General features: G+C 50.1%; 1 protein-coding gene across 20 annotated transcripts; it reads left to right on the top strand.

Moving 5' to 3' along the window:
- Positions 1 to 515: 515 nt before the first annotated feature.
- Positions 516 to 24,574, top strand: LOC143926731 (von Willebrand factor C domain-containing protein 2-like). Of its 20 annotated transcripts, none has more exons than XR_013262134.1 (5): positions 516 to 2,371; positions 16,703 to 16,832; positions 20,422 to 24,003; positions 24,071 to 24,106; positions 24,162 to 24,574. XR_013262134.1 is itself a non-coding variant. In XM_077450755.1 (3 exons), the coding sequence occupies exons 1-3, from the start codon at positions 2,027 to 2,029 to the stop codon at positions 20,607 to 20,609; spliced, it is 663 nt and encodes a 220-aa protein (XP_077306881.1). In that variant the 5' UTR covers positions 516 to 2,026; the 3' UTR covers positions 20,610 to 24,574. The 20 variants fall into 20 exon arrangements, 1 of the variants encoding a protein (XP_077306881.1); XR_013262138.1 differs by having other exon boundaries at positions 24,071 to 24,142; positions 24,174 to 24,574; XR_013262141.1 differs by having other exon boundaries at positions 20,422 to 24,027; positions 24,083 to 24,106; positions 24,186 to 24,574.
- Positions 24,575 to 24,879: the final 305 nt, after the last annotated feature.

Genomic DNA, 24,879 nt, shown 5'->3' with positions numbered 1-24,879 from the left:
CCAGACAAACACCACACTCCAAGACTTCTCTGACGTCCATTTCCAGAAGCCGGTTGTGTTTACTGATCCATCCGCATAACACACCTTATCTGCCCCCAGAATCCGGGAGCGCTCACCAAATATCATATTTTCACATTTTTCTGTACTTGGATCAGAAAAGAAACAGCCGGAGGAGATGAGACATTTGGAAGCAGCTCAGAAGACTAAACAGGTTCATCTCCAACATCAAAGTGCTGTCTCCTTTAAATGGACCCTTTCCTTGCTGGGAGCGCCAGGCTGTGTGTCTGGAGGGGCACATCAAAGTTTTCTAAGCTCCACTAGTGACAGGAGCTGTCAGACAGGCAGGGCAGGGTATTGGGACCTCTAGGGGGGGAGTGGAGTCTGGCATCCCTCTACAGCCTGGAAAGGTGGGGGCATGGTCTGTGCCCTGTATACAGTAGAGGGGGGGGGGGGGTGGGCTGTCATCCCATTATGGTTAGTAGGAGGGGAGAGGAGGTATCACATCACAAGCTGGATCCAGCCCAGAGACACAGAGAGCCGAGAAGAATGAGTCTGTAATGGGAGCTTCATCCACCCAGAGATCCAGGAGCCCCCCCTCCCATCACATGCCCAAATTATAAAAGAGGAGCGGAGTGGGGGCCACTCAGACACTGCGGGCTGACACAGCAAACTTCCAGCCAGCCGGACTGCCAGGACCTGCCCAACCAGGGGGGGATCCAGTGTGAGCCACTAAGATCTACGAAACCACAGGATTCACCGAGACCCACTAAACCACAAGATTCACCAAGATCTACCAAACCGCTGGATTTCCGGAGATCCACCAAACCACAAGATTCACTAAGATCTACCAAACCGCTGGATTTACTGAGATCCACCAAACCGCGCAACTTACTGAGACCCACCTAACTATACGATTCGCTGGGATCCCTCAAACCACGGGATTCACTGAGATCCACCAAACCACAGGATTCACCCAGATCCACCAGGATTTAGTGAGGTCCACCAAACTACAGGATTCACTGGAGACCCTCGAACCTCAGGATACACTGAGATCCATCAAACTACAGGATTCCCTGAGGTCCACCAGGATTCACTAGGATCCTCCAAACATCAGGATTCACTGTGATCCACCAAACCACAGCATTCACTGGGATCCACAAAACCTCAGGGTTCACTGAGATCCATCAAATGTCATGGTTCATTGAGGTCTTCAAAACCACAGGGTTCCTCTGGGACCCATCAAACCGCAGGATTCACTGAGATCAACTAAACCACGGGATTCACTGATTTCAACCGCAAGTCAGGGTTCACTAAGATCCACCAAAGCACAGAAATCCCCGTGAGCCACCAGAATCCACCAAACCACGCTGCTGATTGGATCTTAGAAGAAGAGGATAGACACCCCTAAAGCATTTCCTGAAAAAGTACCACAACCACAGGATCTAATGGGATCCACCAAACCGCAGGACTCATTGTGAACTACAAGTATCTACTCCACTTCCCAGGGATCTAACCATCTACTGGATACGCCTCAAGCCTTCAGGATCTACGAAACAACTGGACCGATTCTGATCCAACAGAGTTCACTCTGAGCCTCTGGATCCCTACAGATTTTATTCTCGGACATCGTCTTGGGTGCTCCTCTTCCGGTAGATCCGGATCTGCTCACCAATACAGGTACTGGTGCCGGACACTTGTCATCATTATTTCCTATTTCTGAGGCTGAACCTGTCTGCAAACTTTCCCCACTACTACACAAAGACCAACCCTGTTGGCAGATCATGTAGAGAACCGTGTGCCCTACAGACATCATTGTAGAGTAATACCAAGGCTGGTACTGACCGTATACTGAGCGTATACTAACCGTATACCGACCGTATACCGACCGTATACTGACCGTATACTGGCACTTGTCCTGGAGGACCTTTGTACAGAACGACCACCTTTAGCCACAGGGTTCAAGTGAGCAGATTGTCTGAAGGGTTCTCTGGATTCATTATCTCTTCCTGCACCTGTGTCGCTAATCATGGCATCTACCAACGGTGTCACCAGGCTGGACAGGTGGGCACCCACCTCCCTGCTCTGCCTGCTCCTCATAAGCCAGATGGGACTGTCTGCGGCTCACCAGGTGAACACATGTGAAGCAAATGGCAGTGTGTACTATGTTGGTGAGTGGTATTTCCTGGACTCGGACCATTGCACTCAGTGTGAGTGTACCACAGAGGGGCCAGCCTGTGCCAGGACAGAGTGCACCGCCCTGCCACCCGCCTGCATGCATGTCAGTCACTACCCCACCGACTGCTGCCCCCGCTGCGAGAAGATTGGCTGTGAGTACCGAGGAGAGGTCTACGAGCTGGGCGAACACTTCCAGGTACCAACATTCTACACCACCATACACTGGGCATATCTGTCCATTAGCTACAAATCTGTGCCACTTTCTACCCCTGACATACATTGTCCCCATCACTACTTGCCCGCTATACCTCATCTCTGCCACCTTCTCATACTGGTCATTGTGCCCCTCATACCTCATCTCTGCCACCTTCTCATACTGGTCATTGTGCCCCTCATACCTCATCTCTGCCACCTTCTCATACTGGTCATTGTGCCCCCTATACCTGACATCTACCACCTGCTCATATAGGTCACTGTGCCCCCCATACTGCACCTCTGCCACCTGCTCATGCTGGTCATTGTGCCCCCCATACCTCCACACTGCCACCTGCTCATACTTGTCATTGTACCCCTTATTCTTCACACCTGTCACCTGCCCATACCAGTCATTGTGTCCCCCATATCTCACCTCTGCCACCTGCCCATACTGGTCATTGTGTCCCCCATATCTCACCTCTGCCACCTGTTTATACTGGTCATTGTGTCTCCTATATGCCATCTCTGCCACCAGCTCATACTGGCCATTGTGCTCCCTAAACCTCACATCTGCCACCTGCTCATACTGGTCATTGTGCCCCCCATATCTCACCTCTGCCACCTGCTCATACTGGCCATTGTGCCCCCTATACGTCCCCTCTGCCACCTGCTCATACTGGCCATTGTGCCCCCTATATGTCCCCTCTGCCACCTGCTCATACTGGTCTTTGTGCTCCCTAAACCTCACCTCTGCCACCTGCTCATACTGGTCGTTGTGCCCCTATATGTGACCTCTGCCACTTGCACATACCAGTCATTGTGCCCCCCTATACCTCACCCTTGCCACCTACTCATACTCACCTGCTCATACTGATCATTGTGCCCCCCATACCTCATCTCTGCCACCTGCTCATCCCAGTCATTATGCCTCCTATACCTCACCTCTGCCACCTGCTCATATTAATCATTGTACCTCCCCATACCACACTTCTGCCACCTGCCCATGGTCATTGTGCCCCCTATACTGCACTTCTGCCACCTGCTCATACTGGCCATTGCGCCTTCTATATTTCGCCTCTGCCACCTGCTCATACTGGTCATTGTGCCCCTATATGTGACCTTTGCCACATGCTCATACCAATCATTCTGCCCCCCTAAACCTCACCTGTGCCAGCTACTCATAATCACCTGCTCATGATGGTCATTGTGCCCGCTATACCTAATCTCTGCCACCTGCTTATACTGGTCATTGTGCCCCCTATACCTCATCTCTGCCACCTGCTCATACCGGTCATTGTGCCTCCCTATACCTCACCTGTGCCACCTACTCATACTCACCTGCTTATACTGGTCATTGCGCCCCCCCCCATACCTAATCTTTGCCACCTGCTTATACCAGTCATTATGCCCCCTATACCTCACCTGTGCCACCTTCTCATACTAGTCATTGTAGCCTCTATACTGCATTTTTGCCACCTTCTCATACCGGTTATTGTACCACCTATACCTCACCTCTAGCGCCCGCCCTTACTGGCCATTGTACCCCATATATCTCACCTGTGCCACCTGCTCATATTGGTCATTGTGCCCCCTATACCTCACCTCTGCCACCTGCTTATACTGGTCATTGTGGCCTCTATACCTCAACTCTGCCACCCATTCATACTGGTCATTGTGCCCCCTTATATGTGACCCCTGCCACCTTCTCATACTGGTCATTGTGTCTCCCCCTATACCTCACCCCTGCCACCTTCTCATACTGGTCATTGTGTCCCCTATACCCCACCTCTGCCACATGCCCATACCAGTCACTGTGCCCCCTATACCTCACCTGTGCCACCTGCTCATACTGGTCATTGTGCCCCCTATACCACATGCCCATACTGGTTATTTTGCCACCTATAACTCACCTCTGCCACCTGCTCAGACTAGTCATTGTGCCCCCTATACCTTACCTCTGTCACCTGGCTATATTGGTCATTATTCCCCATTTACCTCGTATGTGCCACCTGCTTATACTGGTCATTGTGCCCCCCATACCTCCCCTATGCCACCTCATACTGGTCATTGTGCCCTCTATATCTCACCTCTGCCACCTGCTCATACTGGTTATTGTGCCCCTTATACTTCACTTGTGCGACCTGCTCATACTGGTCATTGTGCCCCCTATACCTCACCTCTGCCACCTGTTCATACTGGTCATTATGCCCCCCATACTTCCCCTATGCCACCTCATACTGGTCATTGTGCCCCCTATACCTCACCTCTGCCACCTGCTCATACTGGTTATTGTGCCCCCTATACCTAACCTCTGCCACCTGCTCATACTGGTTATTGTGCCCCCTATACCTAACCTCTGCCACCTCCTCATACTGGTCATTATGCCCCCTATACCCCACCTCTGCCACCTGCTCATACTGGTCATTGTGCCCCTATACGTCACCTCTACCACCTGCTCATACTGGTCACTGTGTCCCCTATACCTCACCTCTGCCACCTGCTAATACTGGTCATTGTGCCCCTATACCTCACCTCTGCCACCTGCTCATACTGGTCATTGTGCCCCATACTTCCCCTATGCCACCTCATACTGGTCATTGTGCCCCATACTTCCCCTATGCCACCTCATACTGGTCATTGTGCCCCCTATACCTCACCTCTGCCACCTGCTCATAGTGGTCATTGTGCCCCCCCCCCATACTTAATCTCTGCCACCTGCTCATACTTGTCATTGTGCCCCCCATACTTCCCCTATGCCACCTCATACTGGTCATTGTGCCCCCTATACCTCACCTCTGCCTCCTGCTTATACTGGTTATTGTGCCCCCTATACCTAACCTCTGCCACCTCCTCATACTGGTCATTATGCCCCCTATACACCACCTCTGCCACCTGCTCATACTGGTCATTGTGCCCCTATACCTCACCTCTGCCACCTGCTCATACTGGTCATTGTGCCCCCCATACTTCCCCTAATGCCACCTCATACTGGTCATTGTGCCCCCTATACCTCACCTCTGCCACCTGCTCATAGTGGTCATTGTGCCCCCTATACCTCACCTCTGCCACCTGCTCATAGTGGTCATTGTGCCCCCCCATACTTAATCTCTGCCACCTGTTCATACTGGTCATTGTGTCCCCTATACCTCACTTCTGCCACCTTCTCATACTGGTCACGGTCAGTGATTGTTTGGTCATGGCCGGTGATTGGTCACAGCCGGCGGTTGTCCGGTCATGGCCGGGGGTTGTCCAGTCAAGACCGGCAGTTGTCCGGTCACAGCTGGTGGTTGTCCGGTCACGGCCGATGGTTGTCCGGTCACGGCCGATGGTTGTCCGGTCACGGCCGGTGGTTTTCCGGTCACGGCCGATGGTTGTTGTCCAGTCTCGGCCAGTGGTTGTAGTCCGGTCACGGCCAGTGGATGTTGTCCGGTCACGGACAGTGGTTGTTGTCCGGTCACGGCCGGCGGTTGTTGTCCAGTCACGGCCAGTGGCTGTTGTCCAGTCACGGCCAGTGGTTGTTGTCCAGTCATGGCCGGTGGCTGTTGTCCGCCATCCGGTCACGGCCGGTGGTTGTTGTCCAGTCACGGCCGGTGGTTGTTGTCCGGTCACGGCTGGTGGTTGTTGTCCAGTCATGGCCGGTGGCTGTTGTCCGCCGCCCGGTCACGGCCGGTGGTTCTTGTCCAGTCAAGGCCAGTGGTTGTTGTCCGGTCAGGACCGGTGGTTGTTGTCCGGTCACGGCCGGTGGTTGTTGTCCGGTCACGGCCGGTGGTTGTTGTCCGGTCACGGCCGGTGGTTGTTGTCCGGTCACGGCCGGTGGTTGTTGTCCGGTCACGGCCGGTGGTTGTTGTCCGGTCACGGCCAGTGGTTGTTGTCTGGTCACGGCCGGTGGTTGTTGTCCGGTCACGGCCGGTGGTTGTTGTCCAGTCACGGCCGGTGGTTGTTGTCTGGTCACGGCCGGTGGTTGTTGTCCAGTCACGGCCAGTGGTTGTTGTCTGGTCACGGCCGGTGGTTGTTGTCCAGTCACGGCCGGTGGTTGTTGTCCAGTCACGGCCGGTGGTTGTTGTCTGGTCACGGCCGGTGGTTGTTGTCCAGTCACGGCCGGTGGTTGTTGTCCGGTCATGGCCGGTGGTTGTTGTCTGGTCACGGCCGGTGGTTGTTGTCCGGCCACGGCCGGTGGTTGTTGTCTGGTCACGGCCGGTGGTTGTTGTCCAGTCATGGCCGGTGGTTGTTGTCTGGTCACGGCTGGTGGTTGTTGTCTGGTCACGGCCGGTGGTTGTTGTCCAGTCATGGCCGGTGGTTGTTGTCCAGTCACGGCCGGTGGTTGTTGGGTCTCCTCCGGGGTCCGCTCAGCCCACAGTCCTGACATTTGTACATTTCTGGCCATAGAAACCGACGCCTCCTAAATTTAGTCTGCGCTCCTGGGGGGGGGTCACATTCCCAGCCAGAGGCTTCAGGTTTCCGGCCCAGACACAGAGAGCGCAGTGCTGAGCGCCGGATCCGCCGTCTCAACATTCCACTTACAAGTTCCTGAATAGCAACTGGAAAGGGGAAGAGGCGCGGGGCGGCGAGCGCCTCGTACATGGAAAATATACCGCCAGCTTAACCCCTGAGTGCAGATCCCTGAATCTGAAGATGAGTGACGGCGGAGGACGATCAATAACTTCTATTGATTAACAGAATAAAATGCTACCAATGGGATATTTTACAGATGAAAAAGGATCCAATCAGAGGAGTTGATTGTAAGGACTTTGACTCCGACTTTGAAAATCTTTCCTGCACTACTTTGGTCCAACTTGGGCTCAATTTCAGCACATTGATTTGAATGGAAGTCGGGATCATCATCTTAATTGATCCGACTTGTGGCATGCGACTTGTGGCAAGCGACTTGTGGCAAGCGACTTGTGGCATGCGACTTGTGGCATCCGACTTGTGGCATGCGACTTGTGGCAAGCGACTTGTGGCATGCGACTTGTGGCATCCGACTTGTGGCATCCGACTTGTGGCATCCAACTTGTGGCATCCGAGTTGTGGCATGCGACTTGTGGCATCCGACTTGTGGCATCCGACTTGTGGCATGCGACTTGTGGCATCCGACTTGTGGCATGCGACTTGTGCTTTAAGGATCTTGAGGGGGAACCCCACTCCAAAATTGAAAAAAAAAAAACACAATCCATACCCTTATCAGAGCATACAGCCTGGCAGGTCAGGAAAGTGGTCGCTCCTGGACCATACCAGGCCACATGCCCGCAACATGGGGGCTCTGCCACCCCAAAGCACCTGGCCCCCATGTTGATAGGGACAAGGGCCTTTTCTTGACAACCTTGGGACGAGGTTGTGGAGGTCTGTGGGTGGAGGGGCTTATCAGGATCTGGAAGCCCCCTTTAACAAGGGGGCCCCCAGATCCCTCCCCTCCCCCATGTGAATGAGTATGGGGTACATTGTACTCCTAATTATTCACCCCTAAAAAAAGCAGTGCAGTTAAAATAGAAAACAAGAGACGGTTTTTCATAAGTTCTTTATTAAAAGTGAAGAATGACCCCTGTCATAGTTCCAATGTGTCTTCATCCTCCGGTCTTCTCCCTCCGGTGATGTGTTCTTCCTCCAGTCTTCTCTCTTCGGTGATGTGTTCTTCCTCCAGTCTTCTCCCTCCGGTGATGTGTTCTTCCTCCAGTCTTCTCCCTCCGGTGATGTGTTCTTCCTCCGGTCTTCTCCCTCCGGTGATGTGTTCTTCCTCCGGTCTTCTCCCTCCGGTGATGTGTTCTTCCTCCGGTCTTCTCCCTCCGGTGATGTGTTCTTCCTCCAGTCTTCTCCCTCCGGTGATGTGTTCTTCCTCCGGTCTTCTCCCTCCGGTGATGTGTTCTTCCTCCGGTCTTCTCCCTCCGGTGATGTGTTCTTCCTCCAGTCTTCTCTCTTCGGTGATGTGTTCTTCCTCCGGTCTTCTCCCTCCGGTGATGTGTTCTTCCTCCGGTCTTCTCCCTCCGGTGATGTGTTCTTCCTCCAGTCTTCTCTCTTTGGTGATGTGTTCTTCCTCCAGTCTTCTCTCTTTGGTGATGTGTTCTTCCTCCAGTCTTCTCTCTTTGGTGATGTGTTCTTCCTCCGGTCTTCTCTCTTTGGTGATGTGTTCTTCCTCTGGTCTTCTCTCTTCGGTGATGTGTTCTTCCTCCGGTCTTCTCCCTCCGGTGATGTGTTCTTCCTCCAGTCTTCTCCCTCCGGTGATGTGTTCTTCCTCCGGTCTTCTCCCTCCGGTGATGTGTTCTTCCTCCAGTCTTCTCCCTCCGGTGATGTGTTCTTCCTCCGGTCTTCTCCCTCCGGTGATGTGTTCTTCCTCTGGTCTTCTCTCTTCGGTGATGTGTTCTTCCTCCGGTCTTCTCCCTCCGGTGATGTGTTCTTCCTCCAGTCTTCTCCCTCCGGTGATGTGTTCTTCCTCCGGTCTTCTCCCTCCGGTGATGTGTTCTTCCTCCGGTCTTCTCCCTCCGGTGATGTGTTCTTCCTCCAGTCTTCTCCTTCTGGTGATGTGTTCTTCCTCCAGTCTTCTCCCTCCGGTGATGTGTTCTTCCTCCGGTCTTCTCCCTCCGGTGATGTGTTCTTCCTCCAGTCTTCTCCCTCCGCTGATGTGTTCTTCCTCCAGTCTTCTCCCTCCGGTGATGTGTTCTTCCTCCTGTCTTCTCCCTCCGGTGATGTGTTCTTCCTCCAGTCTTCTCTCTTCGGTGATGTGTTCTTCCTCCGGTCTTCTCCTTCCGGTGATGTGTTCTTCCTCCGGTCTTCTCCCTCTGGTGATGTGTTCTTCCTCCAGTCTTCTCCCTCTGGTGATGTATTCTTCCTCCAGTCTTCTCCCTCTGGTGATGTGTTCTTCCTCCAGTCTTCTCCCTCTGGTGATGTGTTCTTCCTCCAGTCTTCTCCCTCTGGTGATGTGTTCTTCCTCCAGTCTTCTCCCTCTGGTGATGTGTTCTTCCTCCAGTCTTCTCCCTCTGGTGATGTGTTCTTCCTCCAGTCTTCTCCCTCTGGTGATGTGTTCTTCCTCCAGTCTTCTCCCTCTGGTGATGTATTCTTCCTCCAGTCTTCTCCCTCTGGTGATGTGTTCTTCCTCCAGTCTTCTCCCTCTGGTGATGTGTTCTTCCTCCAGTCTTCTCCCTCTGGTGATGTGTTCTTCCTCCAGTCTTCTCCCTCTGGTGATGTGTTCTTCCTCCAGTCTTCTCCCTCTGGTGATGTGTTCTTCCTCCGGTCTTCTCTCTCCGGTGATGTGTTCTTCCTCTGGTCTTCTCCCTCCGGTGATGTGTTCTTCCTCCGGTCTTCTCCCTCCGGTGATGTGTTCTTCCTCCAGTCTTCTCCCTCTGGTGATGTATTCTTCCTCCAGTCTTCTCCCTCTGGTGATGTGTTCTTCCTCCAGTCTTCTCCCTCTGGTGATGTGTTCTTCCTCCAGTCTTCTCCCTCTGGTGATGTGTTCTTCCTCCAGTCTTCTCCCTCTGGTGATGTGTTCTTCCTCCAGTCTTCTCCCTCTGGTGATGTATTCTTCCTCCAGTCTTCTCCCTCTGGTGATGTGTTCTTCCTCCAGTCTTCTCCCTCTGGTGATGTGTTCTTCCTCCAGTCTTCTCCCTCTGGTGATGTGTTCTTCCTCCAGTCTTCTCCCTCTGGTGATGTGTTCTTCCTCCAGTCTTCTCCCTCTGGTGATGTATTCTTCCTCCAGTCTTCTCCCTCTGGTGATGTGTTCTTCCTCCAGTCTTCTCCCTCTGGTGATGTGTTCTTCCTCCGGTCTTCTCTCTCCGGTGATGTGTTCTTCCTCTGGTCTTCTCCCTCCGGTGATGTGTTCTTCCTCCAGTCTTCTCCCTCCGGTGATGTGTTCTTCCTCCGGTCTTCTCCCTCCGGTGATGTGTTCTTCCTCCAGTCTTCTCCCTCCGGTGATGTGTTCTTCCTCCAGTCTTCTCCCTCCGGTGATGTGTTCTTCCTCCAGTCTTCTCCCTCCGGTGATGTGTTCTTCCTCTGGTCTTCTCCCTCCGGTGATGTGTTCTTCCTCCAGTCTTCTCCCTCCGGTGATGTGTTCTTCCTCCGGTCTTCTCCCTCCGGTGATGTGTTCTTCCTCCAGTCTTCTCCCTCCGGTGATGTGTTCTTCCTCTGGTCTTCTCCCTCCGGTGATGTGTTCTTCCTCCGGTCTTCTCCTCTGGGGCTGTCTTCTCTTCCGCTGTTATCTTCCTGAATATCCACCGATCACAACTTCTCCCGTCATCACCGCCCCTCCACGTCTCTCATCGTTATCGGTGATTGATCTGTGATAATTATTATCAGATTATTGATTTGTGATGATTATTGGGTGATTGAGCCGTGATGATTATTATTGAATGATTGAGCTGTGATGATGATTATTGGATGATAAAGCTGTGATGATTATTATTGGGTGGTTGATCTGTGAAGATTATTATTGGGTGATTGATCTGTGATGATTATTGGGTGATTGATCCATGAAGATTATTATTGGGTGATTGATCTGTGATGATTATTGGGTGATTGATCCATGAAGATTATTATTGGGTGATTGATCTGTGATGATTATTGGGTGATTGATCCATGAAGATTATTATTGGGTGATTGATCTGTGATGATTATTGGGTGATTGATCCATGAAGATTATTATTGGGTGATTGATCTGTGATGATTTTTGGGTGATTGATCTGTGATGATGATTATTGGGTGATTGATCTGTGAAGATTATTATTGGGTGATTGATCTGTGATGATTATTGGGTGATTGATCTGTGATGATGATTATTGGGTGATTGATCCGTGAAGATTATTATTGGGTGATTGATCTGTGATGATTATCAGTGTTTCTCGGTCTCTTCTCTGTCGGGAAATCTCGTATTCAGCGTCCTCCTCCATGTTTCCACCCTGAAATGCGATTTGTAAGTCTCCGGAGAGGACGCAGTCTTCGGGTCATCACAGCTGTAAATGTATCGCGTGTAAAGACAGAGGGAGCCAATAAAAGATGAAAGTTTTACCATTTTTACGGCCGTTCTAGTGCTGGATCTGGAACGCATCCGAATATTCCCCGATTATCTCCCAGTGTGTGGCGAGCGAGGGAGATATCGCCAATTACTACGACTATTACCCAGCGTGCTCCTCCATGCCCTGCCTGTCATATATTCAGCACTCTGATTAATAGAGATGTTAATAACTCTCAGTGGCCTTGGCACTGCCCGGCGGAGAACACACCGTGGGAGAGTCACTGGGCGGGTTACATGATTGGCCGCCCAGAGCTGATCTAATAATCACACATGAGAAATGGGTTCTGTGTGCGTCCCTAACACTGACCCCGCCCCCATCACACAGAAAAAAGCCACATGGGGGTCACAATTGTTGTCATCTGTATCTGGGGGAAGTGTCAGAGGATCTGATTTCATCTTTAATGAGATTTCCGGAATGTAGGGAACATCCGGGGAAGAGGGGGGGGGGTTAACCAGTCCCAGCTGTGCGGGATGGAGCAACGGTGAGATCCGGACCTGACATGTCCTGTACAAGGCTGGGGGCCCCCGGGAGGGAACACATGAGAAGGGCCCTGTGTGTCTGTCCTGTATACAAGACTGGGGGAAGCATTTCCTATGTTTCCCCTCCCCCAGTGATCAGACTGTACATTGTAACTTTGTAGGAGAGAGATGGCAGCGGGGGGCTGATCTGTGTCAAGCATTTGTGAAGATGTCCAAGAACCACACAGGCACCAGAATTTACATGATTGTGCCTCCATCTCAGTCCAGGAAGTAGAGGATGACCCTGGATGATGCCTGAACAAAATGGTGCCGTCCTTCTGCAGAGAAATGCAGATGAAGGTGTTGTCAGGGGGGTCCTGCGATCTCTTTGGGGGGGGACACATCGCTCATCATGAAGAATATATCTGATGAATATTAGTACTTCCCCTCCCCCCACCTGTGCGGACCCCTCGGAGTGTCTCCAGGTGGAAGTAATATGGGATCTCTGATGATCGTGGATCGGGGCGATCGGCACACAAGGCTCATCTGTTCTCCAGACTTCCTCTTATCCGTAAAATCGTTCCCAGCCGCCTCGCCATCCGGGAAGGGGTGGGGGGGGGTCTCCTGTACTGCATGGAATGTGTGCGCTCAGGAAATTCTTCCCTAATAATGGGATTATACAGACAGTCTGGCTGTGGACCAATCACAGCGATCCGATCGCACGCCAGAAAGAGGACTGGACTGATAGGGGGAGGGGTCACACTGAGGGGCCACATTCCACCTGCAACCCAAACTGTGGCTCCAGGGCTGCCCCAGGCCCCTGTGCCACTTATTGTGTGGCCCCTCGGAGCCCCAGAGGATTGCAGTCTGTGAAAGGGAAAGGAAAGATTATTCCACCTTCTAGAGATACATTGTTTATAAATTGTATCCTTTCCTCTCATCTTATCATTCACAAATAGCCGAGATCTCCAACACTCTCCTGCAGCACAACCCCCAACCATTTCTACCGCATGTCTGCAGTCTCTGATTGTCTCCTGTACTATGTCTGCAGTCTCTGATCATCTCCTGTACTATGTCTGCAGTCTCTGATCATTTCCTTTACTATGTCTGCAGTCTCTGATCATCTCCTGTACTATGTCTGCAGTCTCTGATCATCTCCTGTACTATGTCTGCAGTCTCTGATCATCTCCTGTACTATGTCTGCAGTCTCTGACCATCTCCTGTACTATGTCTGCAGTCTCTGATCATCTCCTGTACCATGTCTGCAGTCTCTGATCATCTCCTGTATTATGTCTGCAGTCTCTGATCATCTCCTGTACTATGTCTGCAGTCTCTGATCATCTCCTGTACTATGTCTGCAGTCTCTGACCATCTCCTGTACTATGTCTGCAGTCTCTGATCATCTCCTGTACCATGTCTGCAGTCTCTGATCATCTCCTGTATTATGTCTGCAGTCTCTGATCATCTCCTGTATTATGTCTGCAGTCTCTGATCACCTCCTGTATTATGTCTGCAGTCTCTGATCATCTCCTGTACTATGTCTGCAGTCTCTGATCGTCTCCTGTACTATGTCTGCAGTCTCTGATCATCTCCTGTACTATGTCTGCAGTCTCTGACCATCTCCTGTACTATGTCTGCAGTCTCTGATCATCTCCTGTACCATGTCTGCAGTCTCTGATCATCTCCTGTATTATGTCTGCAGTCTCTGATCATCTCCTGTATTATGTCTGCAGTCTCTGATCACCTCCTGTATTATGTCTGCAGTCTCTGATCATCTCCTGTACTATGTCTGCAGTCTCTGATCGTCTCCTGTACTATGTCTGCAGTCTCTGATCATCTCCTGTACTATGTCTGCAGTCTCTGACCATCTCCTGTACTATGTCTGCAGTCTCTGATCATCTCCTGTACTATGTCTGCAGTCTCTGATCGTCTCCTGTACTATGTCTGCAGTCTCTGATCATCTCCTGTATTATGTCTGCAGTCTCTGATCATCTCCTGTACTATGTCTGCAGTCTCTGATCATCTCCTGTATTATGTCTGCAGTCTCTGATCATCTCCTGTATTATGTCTGCAGTCTCTGATCATCTCCTGTATTATGTCTGCAGTCTCTGATCATCTCTTGTACTATGTCTGCAGTCTCTGATCATCTCCTCTACTATGTCTGCAGTCTCTGATCATCTCCTCTACTATGTCTGCCGTCTCTCATAATCTCCTGTATTATGTCCGCAGTCTCTGATCATCTCCTGTATTATGTCTGCAGTCTCTGATCATCTCCTGTATTATGTCCGCAGTCTCTGACCGTCTCCTGTACTATTTCCGCAGTCTCTGACCGTCTCCTGTACTATGTCTGCAGTCTCTGACCGTCTCCTGTACTATGTCCGCAGTCTCTGATCAGTCTCCCGGCCCAAAGCACCACTCCCCATGTAAAGGGCATTTTGTCTGGTATGGTTCGGGGGGGGGGGGGGTGTCACTCGCTCCCCCTCCTTTCCTGACCTGCCGGGCTGCATGCTCGGATAAGGGTCTGGTATGGATTGGGGGGGGACCCCGCGTTGTTTTAAAAACCACAAAAAAAAATTGGCATTGGCTTCCCCCCCACGCTGTTCTTTTTTCATAATTTTTAGTTGCCCGCATGTCTTTTTTACATTCAGCTGTCAGTGGGGAACCCGCTGACGGCTGATGAGTCATCTGTTGTTAAGGACACAGCGGCCGGCTTTCCAGCCCGCTCCTTAGCAACCAGCTCAGTGCGATAAATTACCGCTCAATCGAACAAACACCACATTCGTTATTTAATGCAAAATTCTTCGTGAATTGGACTTTCAAAACTGATTTACCGCAATCGCTATTTTACCGCATGTTATTGGCCGTTATGGCCCCTTTCACACCTGTCGGTTTTTTATTCTCTGCTTTGCTCAGCGGGGATCGATGGAGGCAGATGACCGGTCCATCTGCACACTTTGCAGGGACCGACCTGGCAGGGCGCCGCTCTCCTCTATGGGGGATTGGATGAAGACGGAGCGTAGAGTCCACTTCCGATCCGATCCGCCAGATGGATGGAGAAATAGGGTTTAGTGAACTGACCCCAGCTGGTCAATTATTCTACAATATTCCAGCATTTCCAGGAACTTCCACTTTGTTTGGTTGCAATAATCTGCAGACATGAAAAGCTCTTTGCTGATGGTGCCACCTGCAGACCAATCAGCAGATTGCAGGGAGGGAAGGGGAGCCAATCCCCTAGACCAGGCATTTAACCCTTGCAATGCAGGGGTAGCTCCATTTAGTTGCATAGTGTGGGTTGTCGGCACCCAGGGCAAGGCAAGTAATTTGCACCCCCTAACGCATGGACATTTATATACGCCCACCCTGATCACACCCCCAGATACCCCCACTCTGATCACACCTCCCACATACCCCCTAGCCTGATCAGGTCCCATAGATGCCCCCCCAGAGTAAACTTCCTGTCTACACGGGCCCCAAGACTCTCCACCTACACGGGCCCCAAGACTCCCCACCTACACGGGCCCCAAGACTCCCCACCTACACGGGCCCCAAGACTCTCCACCTACACGGGCCCCAAGACTCTCCACCTACACGGGCCCCAAGACTCCCCACCTACACGGGCCCCAAGACTCCCCACCTACACGGGCCCCAAAACTCTCCACCTACACTGGCCCCAAGACTCTCCACCTACACGGGCCCCAAGACTCTCCATCTACACGGGCCCCAAGACTCTCCACCTACACACGAGCCCCAAGACTCTCCACCTACACACGAGCCCCAAGACTCTCCACCTACACGGGCCCCAAGACTCTCCACCTACACGGGCCTCAAGACTCCCCACCTACACGGGCCCCAAGACTCTCCACCTACACGGGCCCCAAGACTCTCCACCTACACGGGCCCCAAGACTCCCCACCTACACGGGCCCCAAGACTCCCCACCTACACGGGCCCCAAAACTCTCCACCTACACTGGCCCCAAGACTCTCCACCTACACGGGCCCCAAGACTCTCCATCTACACGGGCCCCAAGACTCTCCACCTACACACGAGCCCCAAGACTCTCCACCTACACACGAGCCCCAAGACTCTCCACCTACACGGGCCCCAAGACTCCCCACCTACACGGGCCCCAATTCTCCCCATCTACACGGGCCCCAAGACTCCCCACCTACACGGGACCCAAGACTCTCCATCTACACGGGCCCCAAGACTCTCCATCTACACGGGACCCAAGACTCTCCATCTACATGGGCCCCAAGACTCTCCATCTACACGGGCCCCAAGACTCTCCATCTACACGGGCCCCAAGACTCTCCATCTACACAGGCCCCAAGACTCTCCACCTACACACGGGCCCCAAGACTCTCCACCTACACACGGGCCCCAAGACTCTCCACCTACACGGGCCCCAAGACTCTCCACCTACACGAGCCCCAAGACTCTCCACCTACACGGGCCCCAAGACTCTCCACCTACACGGGCCCCAAGACTCTCCACCTACACAGCCCCCAAGACTCCCCATCTACACGGGCCCCAAGACTCTCCACCTACACAGCCCCCAAGACTCCCCATCTACACGGCCCCCAAGACTCCCCATCTACACGGCCCCCAAGACTCCCCATCTACACGGGCCCCAAGACTCCCCATCTACACGGGACCCAAGACTCCCCATCTACACGGGCCCCAAGACTCTCCACCTACACGGGCCCCAAGACTTCCCATCTACACGGGCCCCAAGACTTCCTCCTCTTCTCTACATGGAGTCATGGAAAATGAGAAAGCAGCCCTCCCAATGCCACATCCGTAAATTAGGGGAGGAAGGGGGTAGTACCCCTCCTCTTTATCTACATGGAGTCACTAACTTGTGTTTGATTTGCAGCCCTCGGAGTGTGAGCAGTGCACCTGTGACATCGATGGCATCGCCCGCTGCCTGGTGGCCGACTGCGCCCCCCCACCATGTGTGAACCCCGTCTACGAGAAGGGGGAGTGCTGTCCCCGCTGCAAAGATGGTGAGTGACCCCGCTGCCATTACTATCTGAACTAAGAACTGTCCGGGTTGCAGGGAAGTACCTAGGGTGTGCCAGCGGGTGGGGGGGGGGGCACAGGGCACAAAACTGGGGTCTCGGAAGTATTCCGGGGTAAAATAGGAAACATTCGAAAAGTCTCTATTTGCACATTCCTGCAAAGTTAAAAAAAAAAACAGGACAGGGGACAAAAACCGGGACAGGGGACAAAAACAGGACAGGGGACAAAAACAGGACAGGGGACAAAAACTGGGACAGGGGACAAGAACCGGGACAGGGGACAAAAACAGGACAGGGGACAAAAACAGGACAAGGGACAAAAACTGGGACAGGGGACAAAAACAGGACAGGGGACAAAAACAGGACAGGGGACAAAAACTGGGACAAGGGACAAAAACAGGACAGGGGACAAAAACTGGGACAAGGGACAAAAACCGGGACAGGGGACAAAAACAGGACAGGGGACAAAAACAGGACAGGGGAAAAAAACTGGGACAGGGGACAAGAACCGGGACAGGGGACAAAAAAAGGGACATCGGGCGCACCAGCGCATCACCATTACAACACTGACATTTATCTAAAGGTAAATTGCATATTCACAAACCAGGGATAAAATCAAGCAGATAATAAAAAGTAGAGATGTGCAGAACGAAAAAATTTGTTTCATTTCAATTTGTTATTTACAGAAATTATTTTATTTACATTTGTTTTCGGAATTCGTGTTGTTTATTTATATTTTAATCTATTCAAATTTTTGAATTTGGATCGATCAATAAGTTTTCAAATACATTTCTAATAGTTTTCAAAAATCGAAAAGTTTTCGAATTCGAATAGTTTTCGAATCTCCAAAGAGAATAAAATAGAATAGAAAATAAAGGAATACAATAAAAAAAATAGAATAGAAAAGAATATAACAGAAGATAAAATAATCTAATAGAGCAAAACAGGACAAAATAGGATAGAAAATAAAAGAAGAGAATAGAATGGAACAGAATAGAAAATAATCGAATATAATAAAAAAAATATATATATAATTCAATTTTAGCCATCTTCTGAAATTAGAATAGAAAACAATAGAATAAAAAAAAAAAAACAGTAGAATAGAAATAATATAACCATTTTCAAATATTCAAATAGAAACAAATCAAATTTGAATAGAATAGAAAAGAATGGAGTAGAATATAATAGAAAATAACACAATAGTATAGAAAAAAACAACAGAATAGAATGAATGTAACCATCTTCCTTTTCTAAGCTATTCTTTTCTATTCAAATTGATTCTATTTGAATTTTGGGAAATGGTTATATTCTTACTATTCTATTTTTTTTTAATTCTATTCTATTTCTATTATATTATATTCAAATCTATTCAATTCGAATTGATTCTATTTGAATTTTGGGAAATGGTTATATTCTTTCTTTTCTTTTCTATTCTATTATAGTTTATTCTATTTTTGTACTCTATTCTTTTCTATGCTATTCTTTTCTTATGTATTCAAATTCAAATTTATTCTATTTGAATTTCCGAAGATGGTTATATTATATTATATTTTATTATATTCTATTTGTTTCTATTATATTCTAGTCTATTCTGTTCTTTTATTTTCTGTTATATTCTTTTCTATTCTAATATTTTTTTTATATTCTATTCATTTACTTTCTATTCTATTTTATTCTCTTTGGAAATACCAAAACTATTCTAATTAAAAAACAATTAAAATGTAAAAAATTTTAGAATTCGAATTTGAAAACGATTTGAATACGATTCGCATTTCGCCCGATTTTTTTTTTTCATTATTTGGAATTCGTTCATATTCGGTACTATTGTAACTCGGATACATCCGAATTTCCAAAAATGAAAATTCCTCCGAATTTCAATTCGTAACTAAACGAACCGCACACGTCTAATAAAAAAAAGTCCATTATATGAACCATCCAGAAAGATCTACTGGCCAGTAAACTTGGGTGGGATGAAAGTCCAAAGAAATCCGACGTGTTTCGGGGGGTATCCCCTCTTCTTCAGAGCTCATCCCCACAACACCTGACAACGCACGTACCGCCATGCACGGAGGTGTCACTCACTTTGTACCCCAACGCACCGATATGGTAGCGGGCAGCACGCCCCCAGTCCAGCGCACCACAGCGGAAGCGCCCGATTCTGGCCGAATCAACGGGTCAAACTGAATTAGCTGCCTATAGCAACGCACATTGGCGCAGGGCACTGCGCATGTTGATGCATGAACAGTAACACATCAGGTCTAAGGCCTCATTTACTTGTTCTTTTCTCACTGAAGAGCGATCTGTGCTCAGACCGTTATTTAGAGGGCATTTGTCAGGCATTGCATCGCCTCCTCACCGCCCACTTTAACCCCACTCGATCCCCGCACTAGTACATAGTTCTGGAGAAACTGCAACTGGCTGTGACAGGTATCCGCTGGAATGCCCCCCCCCCACGCTATCCGAGTGGAAGTTTTCCTCCCCCTCCCCCCCCTCTTTGTCCACACCCTTCTGAGACACATCACAGGTCCCAGTAGGCTGCATGTCCATTCACAAAGCGCAGCTTGCGCATGCGCAGTGGGAAGCCGACTTTGAAGCCGCAAGGAGTCATAACGCACTTCCCTTAGTGAACTGGACGGCACCGGGGACCGAAGGCCGATGAAGAACCGGCGCGGCCGAGGACAGCGCTGGATCCCCGGACAGGTAATTGGCCTTTTAGTTTGTGTTTTAGCTGCTGACTTTTAATTTTCTGCACACAACCTGAAGATCCTCAGGGGGTGGGGCCAACCACAGGGTTTTACCCCCCGAATGAGCCCTAAATGGGGCGTTTTGCATGACACAAGTCAATTTGATTCCTTCAATTTCATTTATTGCGAATTTAAAAGATGGAGACCATGGGGGGGGGGGGGCACTGTGAATTCCTGTGTTGGGGGTGGGGGGGGTTACACATATCCCTAGATGAGCCTCTTATGTTTTGCTACATCTCAGAGTCTGACCAGCACAGAAAAATGGGCGACAAAGTATGATGGGGTCTAGCTCCTGAGGATGACGAAACATACAAGGAGTGAGTGACGAAACATACAAGGGTGAGTGACAAAACATACAAGGGGGAGTGACGAAACATACAAGGGGGAGTGACGAAACATACAAGGGGGAGTGACGAAACATACAAGGTGGAGTGACGAAACCTACAAGGGAGATGACGAAACCTACAAGGGAGATGACAAAACATACAAGGGCGGATGACGAAACATACAAGGGAAAGCGTAACCTGTGCAGGTTTTGCTGCTAAACACTGGGGTCATCACTTCAAATCTTGGTCAGGACATTGTCTGCATGGAGTTTGCATGCTATCCCTGTGCTGGGGGAGTTTTCTTCCTGCGTGCCAAAGACTTGCTGGTAGGTCTATTGACCCTGTGGGATTGTAAACTCCTTGGGGGCGGGACTAATGTACAGGACTATGTAAATTGGTGGCTCTCTACAAAGATCTGCAATAGTGTAGTCACCCCGAGAACTGCAATCAATAGGAGATGAAAGTGATTTGAACTCGTCTCCCTTTTTCTCCCCCCCCCTGCAGGTCCGAACTGTTATGCCGATGCCACCCAGAAGCGGGTCATCCCGGCGGGGCAGTACGTCTGGGTGGACTCCTGCACCAAGTGCCGCTGCCACGACGGGCAGGATGTGGGCTACTGGGAAGGGAACCGCCTGGCCAAGTGTGAGAAGACCAAGAGCTGCCAACCACAGGAGGGCCAGGAGAACTCGTAGAGGGCAAAGGCCACAGACGCGGCTGATCTCCAGCTCTTCCGATCCCCCCCCCCCCTTGTAATGCCAATATCTCACCAATTGTACAACATGGTGGACATGGGGTGACCTTATTAGTATTCCTATCATCTTCTCTCTTATATCTTAGTCATGGTCCTATAGGTCGTTTGGTGACCGTTCAGACCCTAAATATAGAATCAGCCCCTCTTATTTTGTGGCATTAGGGGCACTCTCACAATATGGAGGAACTCCGCTTCAGTTTTACTCACTGTACAACTCCGAGGGTCAACGGGCGCTCCAAACTCCAACAGGTTGAACCGTTCCCACCGGCAGTGCCACAGCCTGGGGGCCGGAGAGCAGCATTTTGTAGTGTAGAGAGGACCCTCGAGGAAGCCGGAAATGTATTGGGCTGTCTTGCCATTTCTAACAGTGACCCGCCCATTGAGGAACCCAGAAACTCTCCGACCCGCCAATGGCAGCGGTTAGACTTCAGTCCCCGAGGGGTTTACAGTTTTCAGTCGCACATACAGCGCCTTCAAAAAGTATTCATACCCCTTGAAATCCCCCACATGTTGTCATGTTACAACCAAAACCAGATTTTATGTGATGGACCAACACAAAGTGTCACATAATTGTGAAGTGGACGGAAAATTATAAATGATACAAATATGTGAAAAGTGTGGGGGAGGGGCATTTGTATTCAGCCCCCTTTACTCTGATACCCCTAACTAAAATCTAGAGGAACCAATTGCCTTCAGAAGTCACCTAATTAGTAAATAGAGTCCAGCTGTGTGTCATTTAATCTCAGTATAAATACAGCTGTTCTGTGAAGCCCTCAGAGGTTTATTAGAGAACCTTTGTGAACAAACAACATCATGAAGGCCAAGGAACACACCAGACAGGTCAGGGATAAAGTTGTGAAGTATAAAGCAGGGTTAGGTTATAAAAAAAAAAAAAAAAAATCTCCCAAGCTTTGGTCATCTCACGGAGCTCTGTTCAATCCATCATCGGAAAATGGAAAGAGTATGGCACAACTGCCAACCTACCAAGACATGGCCATCCACCTAAACTGACCGGGCCGGGCAAAGGAGAAAATCACATAATCACAATCACATAAAATCCCAATAAAATACATTTACGTTTTTGGTTGTAACATGATAAGATGGGGAAAATTTCAAGGGGTATGAATACTTTTTCAAGGCACTGTAATACCCCCAAAAAAAGCTAAAATATCACAGGACATCTATTTGCATGAAACTTGGTAATAGCCCTTTATGAGAACCCTTCTCAATAGCAGCAATTGCTGGTGGTCCTAATAATCAGTAATCACCGACCAAAAGGATTTTGGTCCTCTGACACAGATTTCTTGGGCCTGGGTTTGGGTCTTCCAAGAGAACAAAAGCCCTTCTTTACCCTGCCCCCCCCCCCCCCAAGGAATAGCCTAGGCGGCAAAGTCCTCAACACTGGCATCCTCATCACACCCACCCTAAGATGCAAAGACCTCTACATTTAAATCCTCATCACACCAAGCTTAGGAGGCAAGACCTCTACACCGACATCCTCACCACACCAACCCTAGGAGGCCAAAACCTCTACACTCTCTATGCCAAGCCTAGGAGGTGAGAACCTCCACACTGACATCCTCACTACACCAACCGTATGAGGTGAAGACCTCTACACTGACATTCTCATCACGTCAAGCCTAGCAGACAAGACCTCTACATTGACATTCTCATCATGTCAAGCCTAGAAGGCAAGACCTCTACATTGACATTCTCATCACGTCAAGCCTAGAAGGCAAGACCTCTACATTGACATCCTCACCACACCCAGCCTAGGAGGCAAGACCTCTACACTGACATCCAAGCCAAGCCTAAGAGGCAAGACCTCTACATTGACATTATCACCACACCAAGCCTAGGAGGCAAGACCTCTACATTGACATTCAAGCCACACCAAGCCTAGGAGGCAAGACCTCTACACTGACATCCAAGCCAAGCCTAGGAGGCAAGACCTCTACATTGACATCCTCACCACACCCAGCCTAGGAGGCAAGATCTCTACATTGACATCATCACCACACCAAGCCTAGGAGACAAGGCCTCTACACTGACATCCAAGCCAAGCCTAAGAGGCAAGACCTCTATAGTGACATCCTCATCACACTATGCCTAGGAAGCAAGACCTCTACATTGACATCTCACCACACCAAGCCTAGGAGGCAAGATCTCTACATTTACATCCAAGCCACAACAAGCCTAGCCTAAGAGGCGAGACCTCTACATTGACATCTCACCACACCAAGCCTAGGAGGCAAGGCCTCTACACGGACATTCTCATCACGTCAAGCCTAGAAGACAAGACCTCTACATTGACATCCTCACCACACCAAGCCTAGGAGGCAAGGCCTCTACATTGACATCCTCACCACACCAAGCCTAGGAGGCAAGGCCTCTACATTGACATCCTCACCACACCAAGCCTAGGAGGCAAGGCCTCTACATTGACATCCTCACCACACCAAGCCTAGGAGGCAAGGCCTCTACATTGACATCCTCACCACACCAAGCCTAGGAGGCAAGGCCTCTACATTGACTTCCAAGCCACACCAAGCCTAGGAGGCAAGATAGCTACATTGACATCTCACCACACAAAGCCTAGGAAGCAAGACCTCTACACTCACATCCTCGCCAAGCCTAGGAGGCAAGATAGCTACATTGTCATCCTCCCCACACCAAGCCTAGGAGGCAAGGCCTCTATATTGATTTCCAAGCCACACCAAACCTAGGAGGCGAGACCTCTACATTGACATCCTCACCACACCAAGCCTAGGAGGCAAGACCTTTACATTGACTTCCAAGCCACACCAAGCCTAGGAGGCAAGACCTCTACATTGACATCTCACCACACCAAGCCTAGGAAGCAAGACCTCTACACTCACATCCTCACCAAGCCTAGGAGGCATAACCTCTGCATTGACATCCTCACCAAGCCAAGCCTAGGAGGCCCTTCTAGGACGTTGCTGCAATTATATACCTTTTTCCATCAACTCACATCAATGGAATACCACCCTCGGTGACTGGCCAAGGCTGATAAATATTCCTAACTCAATACATTTTATCTCCTCGCACTAACTAAGGGAGGAAGAACCTCGGTTTAGGAGAACCCTAGTGAGCACCGATAACATAATCAAAGCTCAGGCTGACTACACAACCCTCCATTCATGTAGGAACTCTCCAATTGAAGTCCCTACGGTAGGTTTGCCACAATTCTAACTAGAAGCACAACCTTATATTCATGAAATAAGAAATCTGAAGAGTTTCTGGGGCGATTCTGACGACCTTTTATGTAGTTTAGTTTGGCGCAGGTCACGGTACGAGGTGAGGTACGAGGTGAGGTACGAGATGAGGTACGAGGTGAGGTACAAGGTGAGGTACGAGGTGAGGTATGAGGAATGAGGTGAGGTACGAGGTGAGGTACGAGGTGAGGTACGAGGTGAGGTACGGGGTGAGGTACGAGATGAGGTACGAGGTGAGGTACGAGGAATGAGGTGAGGTACGAGGTGAGGTACGAGATGAGGTACGAGGTGAGGTACGAGATGAGGTACGAGGTGAGGTACGAGGTGAGGTACGAGGACTGAGGGGACCTGGTAAAGTTCTTTCTAGGTTTCCTCTTTATAGCAGCGGACAGATTGCCCCACCCGGCAGAGCCGCGTCGGACGCCGCACAGTCAGGTGCGTTGAATGTCACCCAGGGAATTTTATATTACGGTTTTTACTCTCGCAAATTAGATGCGAAACGTTTGGGAAAATTTGGCGGAAACGCGCTGGACAAATCTCTGGAAAATATATCAATGTGTTTTACGACTGGTATGAGCCGATTCTAGAACGCCCGTCTCTGGAACGCGGGACGGCGGCGGCGGCAGGACGCAGGAAATTTCTAACAATAAAATGATTCTTTTGTAGCCGATTCCGAGTCTTTCATTCTGTTCTGTAACTTCTCTTCTCCGAGGTGAAGAGTCTCCCGACCCAATGAGGACCTTCCATGAGGTCCAGACCAAGGTTCCCTTCTTCCAGCGACACAGATAATTAGTGATGGCCGAACGGTTCGCCCGGCGGTCGTTTAGCGGCGAATTTCGGCTGTTCGCGATTCGCCCAATCGGCGGACTATTGCCGCCGTTCGCCTGGCGGACTTCCGTGTTTTTACTGTGTAAAAGAACTTTGACCTATGATGACACATCCATCATGGGGTACAGGACAGCCAATTGAGACATT

This window comes from Lithobates pipiens, unplaced genomic scaffold, assembly GCF_037356315.1.
Source record: "Lithobates pipiens isolate NorthernLeopardFrog02 unplaced genomic scaffold, aLitPip1_a1.2 Scaffold_23, whole genome shotgun sequence".
NCBI classification, from domain to species: domain Eukaryota; kingdom Metazoa; phylum Chordata; class Amphibia; order Anura; family Ranidae; genus Lithobates; species Lithobates pipiens.
The sequence above is the reverse complement of the archived record's forward strand: the minus strand, read 5'-3'. Positions and strand labels throughout refer to the sequence as shown.